The 15,762-nt window shown below is 29.5% G+C and overlaps 2 protein-coding genes across 2 annotated transcripts; one reads left to right on the top strand and one right to left on the bottom strand.

The window, feature by feature from the left end:
* The first annotated feature begins 595 nt into the window (after positions 1–595).
* LOC133668575 (uncharacterized) lies at positions 596–4,067 on the top strand. Its single transcript, XM_062088513.1, has 4 exons — positions 596–1,272; positions 1,867–2,009; positions 2,318–2,862; positions 3,400–4,067. The coding sequence occupies exons 1-4, from the start codon at positions 740–742 to the stop codon at positions 3,931–3,933; spliced, it is 1,755 nt and encodes a 584-aa protein (XP_061944497.1). The 5' UTR covers positions 596–739; the 3' UTR covers positions 3,934–4,067.
* Positions 4,068–10,791: 6,724 nt separating this feature from the next.
* On the bottom strand, positions 10,792–14,470 carry LOC133668743 (protein ACCELERATED CELL DEATH 6-like). The gene is made up of 3 exons (XM_062088726.1): positions 13,543–14,470; positions 12,756–13,303; positions 10,792–11,450 (listed from the first exon to the last, which is right to left on the bottom strand). The coding sequence occupies exons 1-3, from the start codon at positions 14,192–14,194 to the stop codon at positions 10,860–10,862; spliced, it is 1,791 nt and encodes a 596-aa protein (XP_061944710.1). The 5' UTR covers positions 14,195–14,470; the 3' UTR covers positions 10,792–10,859.
* Between the last annotated feature and the right edge of the window lie 1,292 nt (positions 14,471–15,762).

A 15,762-nucleotide genomic window follows, 5' to 3' on the forward strand; every position in this document is an offset into this window, starting at 1 on the left:
TTGTAATTTTTTCTTTCATTTGTACTGCTTTTCGTTTTTTTATTGAATAATATGTTTTTATAAAGCAGTTACATGCGATTGATATGCATAATCTGTTATCGTAGATGAAAAACTTAACAAAATCAATAAAATGACTTCATTTCAAATAAAAAAGATTATTAAGTTATTCAGATGAATTCATTTTTATGTTTGGTATTACAGTACAAATGGTTTTTAAAAGGAAAATATTTTCTTTAAAATTAAGTCAAAATTTTCTTTGACTAGAAATTATTTTTTGTTGACCAACTTTTTTAATAGCAAATAAATACAGGAAAGTTTGGAAAGTAATTTTTTAAAAAATAATTAAAATAATATATCAGCGTGTTAAAATAATTTAAAAACATTAAATATAATTTAATTTCAAACTTTAAAAAAATTAAAAATTTTAAAAAACATGCTTCACACATCTAAGACTTGAAGATAAGAGATTATGGTCGAGTTCTAACCATAAGAAAAACGAGTGAAGACAGAAAAGATGCAAGTGGAGCAGAGAAATTTAAATTGTTAGTGAAACTTCTAGAATCATTTTCATTCTATTCTCTCACAGAACTCAGACAGCTTCCTCAGCTTTATTTATTTATTTTTCCATATTGATGAATTAGTATAAATAGGCTTACAAGCCTAGCTAGTAAATGGAACTAGCCAAAATAGTTACTTCTATCAACAACCATTTTCAACAAACAACAGTCATACGTACAAGATGAATTCCTCTGATCAACAAATGAATAGCATCACTTACATGGAACCAAAATTGTACAAAGCTGCAGAAGCAGGCAACATCAACCCATTTAAGGATCGTCTTCCAACTTCTCTCATTGAGCTATTGACTCCACAAAACAACACAATTCTTCATGTTTACTTAGACAACCAACGTACAGAATCAGAATCCACTGATTTTGTTGGCCAAATTATTGATATGTGTCCACAACTGCTATTGCAAGCCAATACTAAAGGCGAAACCCCACTACATTTTGCGGCAAGATATGGGCATTCCAATGCAGTGAAAGTCTTGATTGACCGCGCAAAAAATCTAGCTATAGATCCTGAGAACGGGCTAGCAGAAATAAAGAAGATGTTGAGGATGACGAATGAAGAGAGAGATACAGCGTTGCATGTTGCAGCTCGAAATATCCAAGCCCGAGTGGTGAAAAGATTGACAAAAGTGGACCCTGAGTTTTCATATTCCGCCAATGTTCATGGAGAAACTCCACTTTATATTGCTGCCAATATGAGGTTTGTGAACATTTTTTTTAGTCTCAAACAGAGTTCGATACCGTTTCGATACTATATGTGACCAACATCTTTTTTTTTTTTTTAATATATACTAGATTAACCAATTTTTTACAAATCTATTTATCAATCTAGAATACTATCATTTTAAGATTATATAAATGTAATTGTTGATTAATTTTAATTTGTTCAGCTTTATAATGTTTAAGTAAATCTGTTTTTAAAATTATCATAAAAGATAATAGAAAAGCAATGCTTCTATAATAATAGGATTTTACCTGGTTATTTTTTTATGCTATGTATGTTCTTAAACTCGAGACATATTAATTCAATATGAATAAGTTCACTTATCTCCCAGATTTTTTTTTAAGAACAATAAAAAATAGCAAAATTTAATGGTTTTTAATTCTCTTTTATAAAGCAAACTTCCCGGAAAGGCAAAAAAAATGATGAAAAGGAAAAGAATTTTGATAATGGTAGCATTTTTTTTTTATCTCTTATAAAAGAGTACATAAAAAAAATCTCTTATTTATTGGACTTAAAATGGCAATAAAAATCACATATATCTAATTATGATTATATTGCTGCCAATGTAAGGTTTAAGAATTGGAGGTTTACAAGACATGAAGAAAATAGAAAAAAAGTGATCGACGAAATCTTGAGTAATTGCGAGTCAGTGGAATATTGTGGTTCTCATGGCAGAACCGCACTACACGCGGCAGCCATGCATGGTGATCATGGTAAGATTTTATTTTTCATCCTGACACGATTGTTTGATTTTTTTAATTCATATATGATTTATGCACGGTCACAATTTAGCAGTCGGCCAGACAATTCTATAGCGGCGGATGGTTTAACTAAGCAAAATTCAGCAGTCAGATAGACAATTTAAAGTGTCATAGGATTAATGGAATCTTCTGTTTGCCATTTTATTGTACTTTGTCTTTATAATCTAATACCAAATTTAAAGTGTTTCTAAATTTTTACTCAATACAAACAAATCCTGATGTAACCTAATATGTACCATTTTTTTTATGGTTTATTGCAGAGACAGCAAGAAAGATATTAAAAAGAGACGCGAGTTTGACGAGAAGAACCGACGATGACGGGTGGTCACCACTTCACTACGCTGCCTTTTTCCCTAATTTATCTCATGGTGTGCCAACAGTAAAAGTACTACTAAAACATGATGTGTCCGCAGCCTACATTGTTGATTCAGAGAAGAGAACAGCCCTTCACTTGGCCGTCGTTCGAGGCAATATCGCAGCAATGAAAGAGATTATGATCACTTGTCCAGCTTGTTGTGAACTAGTAGATAGCAGAGGTTGGAATGCCCTTCACTATGCTGCCATAACTCTAAAAGGAGCACTTACAGCTATGTATTTCCCTCGACGGATTCCTAAATTTGACAAACTTATATACGAGAAGGATAACGATGGAAACACACCATTGCATCTATTTGCTGCTTTCGGCAGTTATCCCCAGAAGTTTTTGAGTAGTCATTGGAGACATGCGTACAAGAAGATGTGTGGCCTTAACAAGCAAAACCTCAGCGTTGATGACATCTTGGTAGGAAATTTTCCTGAAGAAAAGGTAATTCCCTCGATTTGACTTTTTAACGTGTCGTTAGACAGCACATCAATCGAACATAAATTCACTTGGTTTGTCTCCCTTTTTAAAAAATAAAATAAAAATAGAATACAAATCCTTTTGGCAATATAACAAAATCATACCTTCAACTTCAACACTTATTTTTAATTGATTAACACTAATTGCGTTGTCCCCTAAACTGATGTTGGTTTCTTTATTTGATGTTGGTTTCTTTATTTGTAAAAAATATTTTTTAAAAATATTTTTTATTTTTAAGCATAAAAAATATTAAAACACCAAAAAAATTAATTTGATTTTTTTCCAAACCAGACACTTTTAAATCATACCTAAAAACAATCAAAAACTAAAAAACAAACAGCCCACGTAGCAACAAAAACAATATATATTGTTGCTAGCTAAAAGAAACAAAATTACTTGATTTCAAACTCGCTGGTTATGATAGCAAACAAAGGTTGAGAGTCTACAGATGATATAGGAAAAGAAAGATTCGTTTAATTTGACACCCGAAACTTGTTGCAGAAAAAGATTTTGGAATCATTGAAAGATGTACGGAGTGGACCGCTTCAACGGCCCATAGCTATGATGAAAGAAGAGGACCTCTCTATTACTGAGAGAGGAATCGAGGCTCATATAGTTGTAGCGGCACTCGTAGCAACAGTAACATTTGCAGCTGCTTTCACCATGCCTGGCGGTTACAAGAACGAACAAGGCACTGCAGTTCTTATTAAAAAAGCTGTTTTTGCAGTCTTTGTTATATCAGATGCAATAGCAATGGTTCTCTCAACTTCTGCTCTCTGCATGCACCTTTATTGGGCACAGCTTGGAAAAAGAGGTCAAGTGGAAGAGGATTTAAAACAATACTTCTCTTATTGGACATCTACTTTAATCATACTTGCCATACAGGCAATGGTCATCGCATTCATCGCAGGAAGTTGGGCAGTGCTAGCTCCATCATTTTGGCTTGTAAACACGATTGGTTTCATTGGTTTAGCCTTCTCATTCTTTACGTCCAAGGCAAGCATAGATCAATTACGCAACTGTATAAAATACTGAAAATAAACACTTCACAGCAGATTTTATATATTATAACTAAATTTATTTTCAATTAGATTTTAAATAAATTATTTATATCGAAACTGATGTATATGGTAAAAAAATAATATAAAGAATCATTGATATTTTTACAATTTTTTTATAGTTTATTGCCTTGTTTCTTTAAATATTTGTTTTTATTATTGTTGACAGTTGACACCTTTCCTTCTTATTTTACTATTGTTATTACGGTTACTGTTACTAACAACAACATCAAGAATTAAGGGGAAATCACCTGCTTGCACTGTTCATGTAAACAATACAAGGAGGTCCCTTTTTTTTTTCTTTTTTTTTTAAAATTTAAATTTCATTACTCAATGATGCATTGCTTTTAAATTGTTCTTTATAATTTATTTTGTTTTGCTTTCTATAAAGTTATTACATCCTTAAACAAATGAGTCGATATTTGATTGGTACTCAATTTTATAAGTGTCTAATTTTATCATCATAAAATTAAGTAAAAAATGGTTTCAAAAAACAAATTTATTAAACTCAATGGAGTCCATAACTCGGGTTACGGATTTAGCGGGTTAAACTACAAAGCTCAAAATATTATCGTCTCAATATTAAAAAAAAATATCATATTGAAATTTTAAATCAAATATTGAAGACGGAATCACCGACAGAATGATTAAAAATATTAATATTTAATTATTCGTTGGTAAAATCATCGGTAAAATACCCAAATAAAAAAACTAGAATCCCTTATTTCACAACAGACAGGCCTTTTTTTTCCTTCTTCTTCTTATATAAAAAACATCAACATCCCTTTTTCTCTCTCTCCTAAACTCCTCTTCTCCTCCTCGCTCATGCATGCTTTTTGTTTTTTCTTCTTTTCTTCTTTTAGTTTTTTTTAATTAACATATTTTATAAATTTATTTTGTTTTTCTCTTTCCAGCTTCACTCGCAACTACATCAAAGTAAAATTATTTTTTTCTTCTTTTCTTGAGTTTTTTCATTATATTTGTTTTTTTATTTTATTTTTAAATTTCTTATTCCTAATAATTGTATGAATGTTGTTGTAGGAGTTTTTTTTCATATGAGATCAATTGTTAGTTGATTTATTTATTTGTTGTTGTTGTTTATTTTTTTGTTGCAAATTTATTTGAGTTGATTTTCTTTTTTTTTTCTAAGCAACTCAGTTCTGAGTATTATGGAGTGTTGATTTATATTAATTTATTTATTTTCTAGTTTTGTTAAATAGATTTTTTTAAAAAAATATTTTTAAACAATCACCGACGAGATTGCATACAATATTTTTGTTGGTTATATGACAAACTTCCCGAGGGGAATACCAACGGAATGAAGTGAATAATTTTTTTAGTGCGCTTTCCCATCAGTAATAATATTTTGTTATTACTGACGGACTTATCGATAGATAAAAAATTACCGATTGAGCATTTTTATCTGTGATTCTATCGGTAAATTAATTGCCAATGAAATAATAGTACAAATATAGATAGAAAATTCTGTTGGTAAATATAAGAATTCTGGTAATGATTTCCTTATATACAAAAAACTATTTTGGTCGTTGAACTCCTATTGTTGCTCCTAATTAATGGTTATGAAGATTGTGTTCTCCCATGAATTCTCCACTTTCTATGGTAAAGTGTAAGAGTTAGGCTTAAAGCCACGACTTGAGGTATACTTGTATGGTAACACGATAACAATGACTTGAATAGCTTAACGCGTACTGTTGGACCAAATTAGTTTCTTACGAATCTCATTTCCTTATTAATTATTGAGAATCCAAAAAAGAAAAAAACTAATTTGATCCAATGTTATGTGTTGGGTTGTCCAAGTTATTGTTAAGACAAGATCATGCAATTAAATCTCATGCTGAATGGAAGTTGTTAAATGTTAACAAGAGACTCATAACAGTTGAATTTCATATGAGAGTAAGGAGTTTTATAGCAAATTTTGATATGATTATAGACAATGATGAATTTATATTTCAATAGCCTGGATTTATGATTTATAGAAAGCATCCATCAACGTGTATAAATCCTTACGTGCATCTCATGTGAAGACAAAGGTGATCTCAAGTGCAGATTCTCCCTAATACATATATACGAAGTACAGCTTCTTAAAGACAATCAGACCAGAGATGAGTTTTGTTGGTTGTAATATTGGATTTTGGAACCGAACTATGTAGAGATGGCCAAAGACTGGCTTCCTGAGAAGTTTGAAACGGAAATGGGGCTGATGAAGCTCTTGACGAAGAATATACCTATTTCTTGGAGGAAAATAATCATGTACATCAACAGTAGAGAGAATCTTGAACAGAAGAAAAAGAGAGTAAATTAATATTTATATCTTCGAAAACATGTTCAAGTGCCCTTCTGCCGCACAGAATTCTGATCCTGACGCCAGAATCGTTTCCGTTTATGAATTAGTTTTGATTATTTTTTTTAGGTATTCACGGGTTATGTTTTTGTATTGTCTATATTTGAATTCAAACCCAAAATATTATCAATATCTGACTCAAAACTTAACGAGTATAAATTTTGAATATCAAAATTTAATGCAATTAATCAGGTTTTAGTTATCGATTCAGATACTTATAGATTGCCTAAATGATACATTCAGGTTTGTGAAAACTAAAAATTTTGATAATCTACATAAAGATTTGTCACATACAGATTATTTGAATGACTTAATATATGTTTTTATAAACTAGTATTGAGATAGGACTAAGTTTAAAAAGATGTGCGGTCATGCTATATTAGAGTAGTGGCTTTAAATAAAGATAACAAGTTCACAGTTGGTTGAGATCAATTTTTTATAAGAGATTCTAAAAGTTGTTTTTTTAAAGGGAAGCTACTCTGATATTTATTAGACCGTTAGATCTTTTAAAATCTGGCTAAAAGTTATTATTTAGGCCTAATTATTTTTTGATTGGTTAGGTTTTTTGGTTAAAAAATAAATCAAATATTAAAAAAAAAATTCACAATTGAACTGAACTAGAAATCAGTTCAAGTCAACTAGTTTTGGTTTGGTGTGGGCTTTTGTTTTTTTTTTTTTTACAAAACTGGCAAAACCTATTTTGCTTTTTCTGAGTTTTTATGGGATTTTACTGAATTTTCATAGGTTTTATTCTAACCTTTTTTTTAGTTTCATGGGTTTTTTTAAAAAATTTTATATATCTAGTTAATTTGAGCCCAAGTTTATTAACAATGCATTCAAGGAGAAAAGTGAATCCAATGATGTTATCGAAAGCAAAATACTCACTACCAATCAATATATCATCTGCATGCAACAATTATTTATTGACGATCACACACACACACACACACACATAAAAGCTTTTCCTGTAGCCATTGATTAACTTTTAGCGTCAAATACATGCATGGACAAAAGATCTGAAATTCTTTGAACAGAAAAGCTGGAATTTATGCAGTGACAGTGATAGAAAAGCAAGCTATGATGCACAATTATCCTATATGCAGTCAGTGCATCTAATTCCGCCTTGCTTTTTTTATTTTATTTTTTTATCCTTAATCAATTATTCATTTCTTTTTCCAATTTCATTCCCTTCACATAATTTTAACAGGGTTTGGTTTGCTTGTGGTGCTGTCTTCATGATATAAGAAAAATACGATGGCATTAAATTGATCATTAATTTTATAAAACTTAATTTAATTTTATCAATTCAAAAAATTATATACAGTGCTAACCGAGTTTCACACAAACAAAAAATCTTTTTTTTCTTTTTTATTGTTTATGAAGAATGGAAAATTATAGTTTATTCCCAAAGTTTTTTTTTTCAGTTTTAGTCCCTATATATGTTTTCTAAGGTTTCATGTTAGGATTTCAATAGTTATTATAATTTGAAAGGAAAGAGAAAGTTACCAAAAAAAAAAGTAAATATAAAATATTTGACCATCCATATTTTGACAGTAAAAAAAACTGATTTTATTAGTAACATAACACGCCTAGTAGCTGTATAGCGTCTGTTTATAAGTGCTAATAACAATAATGATTATTTACAACTATCATTTCTATTAATGTTTATAAAATATTAAATCAAAGTGTTCTATTTTTTAAATATTTTTATCTTTTCTAGCTATATTTTAAAAAAATTAACATCCCAGGAATACAACAAAGCGTGCCTGCCTGCACTCACTTTCGGGCCTAAAGGGCCAGGGATTTTTTTTTATCAAAATCTTTAAACATTTAGATAATTCATATAATATTACAATACTTAAAAAGGAACGTATTGCAATTATAATAAAAGTTAAATGCGGTAGAGAAATCATGGTAAATCAAGAACGTATTACAATTACAGTAGTTTTATTTTTAATTTTTAATTTTATCTTTTTATGTTTCTATAGTTATTTACTTTTTTTTCCTGAAAATTAAACTGCTCAATTATCCTCTCTTCTTTTTTGGTTTGTCAAATTAAAATGTTGGTCATACCCAAGTTTTTTGGATCTGGATTGACGATACTAAAATACTTTGGGTATAGCATAATTATTAGATACAAGGCTCTTGGATTTGGCATGACTGTCAGATCCAATATCTATAAAAAATTAAAAAAAATAATTAGAATTTTTGTTTATGATACTTCAAGAATAGTTTAAATATTTTTTATAAAAAAATTTATTAGAATTTCTATTTAAAATATTTCGAAGATAATTTAAATATTTTTTTTATAATTTTTTTAAATACATCTGAATTTTTTTTGATAGAAAAGTAAGAAATTCTAAAATATATATGATTTTGGTAATTTTTAATTTAAAATAACAATATTTCTTAAAAAAAAAACATGTTTTCCTAATTAAAGAAAAAGAAACACATTAAAAAAAAAAGGAGTTTTGATTAGATACATTGTTCACTCTTTATTTTAAATCAATACAATATTTCTAATTTCTATTGTAGTTTTCTTTATTTTTTATCCAATAAACTTTATTGTTATTAGAAAAGATATGTTTTCAAATTAAAAAAATATATTATGAAAAGAGAATTTTTAACTAAAAAAATATATTTCCTGAGAATTCAAATAACTATCTTTATTACAAATATTCATTTTTATTTTTATACAATTAAATAGAAAAAATAAAATAAAAAGCAACCATGTTACTAGGTTAAATATTTACACTTGCATTTATTTTTTTGCTTTTTACAACAAAAAAAACCCATCTGTTTTAGCCTTTAATTAGATTAATATTCTTTATGTGATTTATTAATTCAAATATTTTTATTTTTATTTTTTGAAATACAAACATCATCATTTCAATTTTCAATTTAAAATTTTTATGCTATCAAAACACATGTTCACAGGTCTGACTTGTCATCCAATGGAGTCGATGAGATTAGTCCAACCATACATGCTCCAACCATACATGCACTTCATGGAACAAGCTAGCTAGCTGACACAGCAGCCAAAGAGGAATGAAACTTGGCATATCCCACTTTTGAGAGTAATTTTTATTATGATTGTGGTAAAGTGTTTTTAAAAATATTTTTTATTTAAAGATATATTAAAACAATTTATTTATTTTTATTTTTAAAATTTATTTTTAATATTAATATATTAAAACAATCTAAAATTATAAAAAAGTAATATAAAATTAAAAAAAAATAATCTAATAATACCTTTCGAACCCAATAACAAAGACTTTGCAAGTACAATCTTGATTAATAAACAAACCATCAAAACAAACTGTACTTGGAAAATAAATTTAGTTGTACCAACTAGTATTTGCATCACTAAAGTTTAGTCATAAATAAGAAAAATAAATAAATAAATAAATAAATAATTGTGTTAGAGTGTTTTACCACTTGACTTGTGATGCCCATCAATTATAATAAAAAATTAAAAAATAAAAAATAAAATTTAACAACTGGTTTAACAACCAACCACATGATTTCTAACCATATGACGTTACAATTTTTTTTCAAAAACAATAAGAGTGTCTTAAAAAATACATCTGAATTTTATTTGATAGAAAATTTAGAATTGATTATTTCACTACCAAATCCCATCTCCTAAATTCTTGTAAATGAACCTCAACACAAAATATATAAGGAAGAAGAAGCTCAAACCAATTAGACATTCTAATTCTTTCTTTCTCTCAACATTCTCTATTCTCAAAACTCGACTGCCAAGCGGTCCACTGCCAGCATCTTCAAGGGATTCTAAGATCTCTTTCTGCAAAATATTTCGGGTAAAATATCCATTATTTTCGGCTATTTAACAAATATCATATATCAATTTCTGGGTCTTTGTTTTTGTTTCTACAACTAGTTTATTTGCAATTAAATCCTTTTTGTTACTGTATATATTAGAAGGTAACAAAAACTAATTTGGATGAAATGAAACCGCATGCTTTATATTAGCCCAATTATCCCCAAAAAGAAAACTACGATGTGGACTTGATTTTATATACCATTAATTCTACATCATTTCATTCTAAAATTAATTTCCTAGGAGGGATAATCCAATATTTGTTGTTTATTGTTACTCTCCTTAATTGCTTGTAAGATTATGTTAAGTTTCTATTTGATTTTTCAAATTTAATTCTCAGATTTTTCAAATTTTAATTAATTGTATTTTTTTAAATTCATTTTTTACTTTTCGTTTTTTTATTGAATTACATGTGATTCATTGCATAACCTGTTATTGTAGATGAAAAACCTAACAAAATCAACAAAATGACTTGATTTCAAATAAAAAATAATATTAGAGTTTTTGACTACTTAACTTGTGATCGCGTCAATTGCAAAATAAAATATAAAAAATTAACAACTAATTTAGGAATCAAACACATGATTTCTGAACCTATGACATCACAATTAAAAAAAAAACAACAAGAATTTTAAAAAAATATACATCGGAGTTTTATTTGATATAAAATTTAGAATTGATTGTTTCACCGGTAAATTTAACTTATTAAATTCTTGTAAATGAACCTACACACTAAATACACAAGGAAGAAGAAACTCAGACCAATAAGACAAGTGCTGATAGCAAGCCCCAAGGAAGGCTCTAGAACCGCATATGTGCCCGTGATGAATGCGATAATCATTGTACCCATGGCAATCATTGTCAGCAACATGGCATACCCAAATAATATCCCAGTGGTATTCTCATCCATCGCTTCATCCTTTACCATTTTAAAACCATGAATCAGCGAAATCATAAAATGGATAAAGACAGCTAAAAGAGAGAGCACCATTGACATTGCATCTGACATAACAAATACTATAAAAGCAGCTTTTTTAGCAAGAATTGCAGTGCCTTCATTTGGACCTTGGTCGCTCTTGTAACCGCCAGGTAGGGTGAATGCTGCTGCAAATGTCACCGTTGCTATCAGCGCCGCAACAACTAGATGAGACTCCCTTGCTTTACTCAAAGCTTCCTCTTCTTCTTTGTTTCTCTCCTTATTGTTTTTCTCTTCCTCTCCTTTCATAACAAAGGGACCGCGACCAATCGGTCCACTGCCAACATCTTCAAGGGATTTTACAAGCTCTTTCTGCAAAAATATATATTTTGGGTAAAATATGGTAGATAATTGTTCTAAAAATAGAGATAATGAGATTTAAATTTAAGAGGTTAAAGAGGTTTTAAAAATAATTTTATATTATTTTCTATTTTTTTTGCAAGTGAAAATCTTTTGGATTTTATTCACATTATCTTATATTTAATTTTTATTAATTAAAATAGAAATTATGAGATTTGAATTTATAACCGCTTGGTTAAAAAATCTCTAATACTATTTTTAAAAAACAAACTCAATCTAAAAATTTAAACAAATAATCTATCATTTTTAGCTATTTAACATATATCATATATCAACTTCCGAGCCTTTGTTTTTGTTTCCACAACTAGTTTGTTTACAATCAAATCCTTCTTATTACTGTATATATTAGCAGGTAATAAAAACTAATTTGGTTGAAATTAAACCGCATGCCTTACATTAGCCCAATTATCCCCAAAACGAAAACTAAGATGTGGATTTAATTTTATACACCATTAATTCTACAATATTTCATTCTAAAATTAATTTCCTAGCTAGGATAGTAATGCAATATATTATTGTTTATTGTTACTCTCCTTTAATCGCTTGTAAGATTATGTTAAGTTTCTACTAGATTTTTCAACTTTAATTTTCAGATTTTCAAAATTTTAACTAATTGTATTTTTTTCATTCATTTGTAATACTTTTCGGTTTTTTATTGAATAATATATGTTTTTTAAGCAGTTACACGCTATTCATATGCATAATCTGTTATTATAGATGAAAAACTTAACAAAATCAATAAAATGATTTGATTTCAAATAAAAAAAAGATTACTAAGTTATTCAGATGAATTTACTTTTATGTATGGTACTGCGGTATAAATAGTTTTTAAAAGTTTTTTTTGTTTAAAAATATATTAAAATATTTTTTAAAATTTTATTTTATTTTTGATATCAACTAATCAAAATTATAAAAAAAATAAAAAATATTAATTTAATTTTTTAAAATAAAATACATTTTTAAAACGAAATTAAAAACAGAAGATATATATATACTCGTAAGATGATACAAAACTGATCCCAACAGGCAATAATACAGTGAAACTGAACAAAAGTTATGGGGACCCATTTGGTGGATATGATTAAAGATGCGGAGCTAAAAGAATCGGAGATGCACAGGAAAACCAGTTTGCTGTGATTTAATTATATTCAGAACCCAAATTGAGAAATCGATAAATTGATTCATTAATGGATATATATATATATATATATGGATGCATTAATTATCACAACAGTTAATTCATAGAGGATTGATTACCTGTATCTCTGCAAAATTTCCTTCATAAATGTCGTCGACGCTTAGCTGTCGCTTATTAAGACCACATCTTATCTCCCTTCCACTATAACCATAACTATCGTTAAATAAAACACGTTGCCATTGCTTCTGCTGGTGCGCTAAAGCAGCAATTAGATGGAAGGGCGTGTTTCCTTTGTCATCCTTCTTCGTTCCAAGTCTTGCAAGCTCTGGAATCTTCAGACAGTGGACGAATGCTACTCTATCTTTACTTGCCACAGCATAGTGAAGAGCATTCCAACCTCTGTTATCAACTAGCTCACAACAAGCTGGACATCGAGAAACAATCTCTTTCATTGCGTTTACATGTCCTTGAATAGCAGCAATGTGAAGTGCTGTTCTCCTCTTCTCTGTTTCAGCAATGTAGGCCGCAGACGCATCATTTTCTAGTAATACTTGCACTATACGAGGAGACCAGTCATAACAGGCAGCGTGGTGAAGTGGTGACCAGCCGTTCTCATCGGTTGTTTGCGTCAATTTCTTTTCTTTTTCTAACAATTTTCTTGCTGTCTCTGAAACCAACAAAACAAGGAATAAAAGTTTTCCTTCATGAACAACAGAGATTTCGCATAGTCTATGTGAATTACTATATATCCAATACTTCAACTCACAAAGAATTTTAGTGGTATAATTTATTTTATTTTTTTTAAAAAAAGCTAATTATGAAGCAAACACGGATATATAAAATCAAATATACGTGGCTTTTATATATAAATTATTTAATTCTCCAGACTTGAGCACAAAATCCTACCATCATCTCGCACCCTGATTGCCGCGTTTAGAGCAGTTCTACCATTAGGGCCGCCATAGTCCACTGAGATGCAATTTCCGAGGATTCCATCGACTACCTTTCCTCGTTCTTCCCTCCACCTCGTGATAATGGAAGCAGCAATATAAAGTGGAGTTTCTCCATGAACATTGGCCGAATATGGAAACTCAGGGTCCTCTTTAGTCAATATTTCCACCACATGGCTCCGCCTATGTCGAGCTGCCTCGTGCAACGCTGTATCTTGCTCTTCATTGGTCATCCTCAACATCTTTTTTGCTTCTGTTACTCCGCTCTCTGAATCAGTAGGTAGAGCTTTGGCACGGTCAATGAGGACCTTTACCACATTGGAATGACCATATGCTGCTGCCAAATGGAGTGGGATTTCACCTTTCTTATTGGCTTGGAATAACAGTGGTGGACACATTTCAAGAATTATAACAACAAAATCAGTGAGTTCCGGTTCCCTACTTTGGTTTCCTAAGTAGACATGAAGAATGGTGTTCTCGTCTGGAGTCAATAACTGATCAAGGCAGGTTTGATATTTCTCAAAGGGATCGATATCGCCTTCAGCTGCAGCTTTGAACAAGACTGGATCCATATAGCTGATACGTTTCATTTTCTCAGAAGAACCCATTTTGTAGTTTAGAGAAACTCACTAAATGAAATGTAAACAAATGAAGGGGAGGAGAAAGTACTGTGGCACAAAGGGTCCACTCAGCTGATCACAAGCTGCTGATTTCTTTGGTTTTTTACAAAGGAGAAAGTTATTCATGCTAATCACAAATAGACTCATAATGCAAATAACTTCATCTTTTAGGTGATTGTTGAACAACATGGTTATGGATGGAGTTGGCTCTATTAATAAGAACTGGAAGTGTATTTCCCACAATTATTACAATATTTCTTCAAGCCAAAATGAACTTGCTGACAAATTAGTAAGTAACTGGCGGCTGTCATCAAGATAGAGTATTAATAAGAACAGGGGAATTGGTAGCCGTCGCTTTTGATCGTTTCAATGGGGACTGGTCGAATTAGCAGATTCTATCGCTAGAAGATTTTATAATCATCTAACATGGTTAATAAATGTTATTCTCCTTAAAATAATAATAAAATATAATTTCTAAATCTTTATTAAAAAACTTAATTTCCAAATATAGAGAGATAATCATATAGTACTTACAGTAAAATAGAATATACATTTATGTCTAAGTATTTATGACTTTATTTTTCAAAAGTAGAAGTCATGAATTTTTTTTTCTTAATTAATAATTCCTATTTATAAAGGGATTTTTTGGAGTCATTTTTAATTAGTTGGCGAGGAATCTGCATTGGTTTGTTATTTATTCTAATAAAATAGCATGCAATTTAGTCTTTTTCAACCAAGTTGCAAATTGGCTCTGAATTTTCTTAACTTGTTGGCGTTGCCCATGGAATAGCTATCTGACAAGCGCACACGGATCAGATTTTTTTTTTTTATATAAAAAATTATTTTCAAATAAAAAAATCAAAAACTTTTTTACGTTTTTAGCAGAAGCACAGAATATAGTGTCTGGTTTTTTTTTTTTTAAAAAAAAACCCTTAGTTTTTAATAGTGGGGTCCACCAAAAGCATCCTTTACAAGCTTTTTTTTTTATTATTTCCAGTAGTTCACGTTACTGTTTGTGTTGTTAGCCACTGTGTTATATCTTTATTAAAATATATTAAAATAATATTTTTATTATTTTTAAAATTTAATTTTAATATCAACACATTAAAATAATTAAAAAAAATTAAATATAATTTAATTTCAAACTAAAAAAACAAATTTAAAAAAAAAACATGGTTGACACATCTTGGACTTGAAGATAAGAAGATTGTGGTCCAGCTCTAACCAGAAGAAAAACGAGTGAAGACAGAAAAGATGCAAGTGGGGAGGAGAAATTGACCTCGAGGAAGACAAGCTAGGACAATCTTCATGCTGAGTATGTTCATGTTCAAGAACTTCTGCAATACACGAAGAAAAAAGGCTAAATAAATATATAAAAATCAAATAAGATATGGAACCTCAATTTTTTCACTCATTGTAGATCATCATGCAATTATTCTAGCCCTTTCTTTCCTCAGCAGACCACATATGGATCTGGGATGGTTTCTTTGCAGATAATTTCAATAATGAGAGCAAAAAATTGGTTCCTCAACCTGCCATAAAAGGAAAGCTGCCTT

The sequence above is a fragment of the Populus nigra genome, chromosome 11 (assembly GCF_951802175.1).
Source record: "Populus nigra chromosome 11, ddPopNigr1.1, whole genome shotgun sequence".
Classification (NCBI taxonomy): Eukaryota; Viridiplantae; Streptophyta; class Magnoliopsida; order Malpighiales; family Salicaceae; genus Populus; species Populus nigra.

What these genes read in the sequence shown, in the direction of transcription:
- LOC133668743 (XM_062088726.1), bottom strand. Translation starts at nt 14,194, where the DNA reads ATGGGTTCTTCTGAGAAAATGAAACGTATCAGCTATATGGATCCAGTC. An exon ending in AATCAGGGTGCGAGATGATG is followed by an intron (nt 13,304 to 13,542) that starts GTAGGATTTTGT and finishes TGTTGGTTTCAG; the next exon opens with AGACAGCAAGAAAATTGTTA. An exon ending in GAAATTTTGCAGAGATACAG is followed by an intron (nt 11,451 to 12,755) that starts GTAATCAATCCT and finishes ATATTTTTGCAG; the next exon opens with AAAGAGCTTGTAAAATCCCT.
- LOC133668575 (XM_062088513.1), top strand. Translation starts at nt 740, where the DNA reads ATGAATTCCTCTGATCAACAAATGAATAGCATCACTTACATGGAACCA. An exon ending in AGCCATGCATGGTGATCATG is followed by an intron (nt 2,010 to 2,317) that starts GTAAGATTTTAT and finishes GGTTTATTGCAG; the next exon opens with AGACAGCAAGAAAGATATTA. An exon ending in GAAATTTTCCTGAAGAAAAG is followed by an intron (nt 2,863 to 3,399) that starts GTAATTCCCTCG and finishes AACTTGTTGCAG; the next exon opens with AAAAAGATTTTGGAATCATT.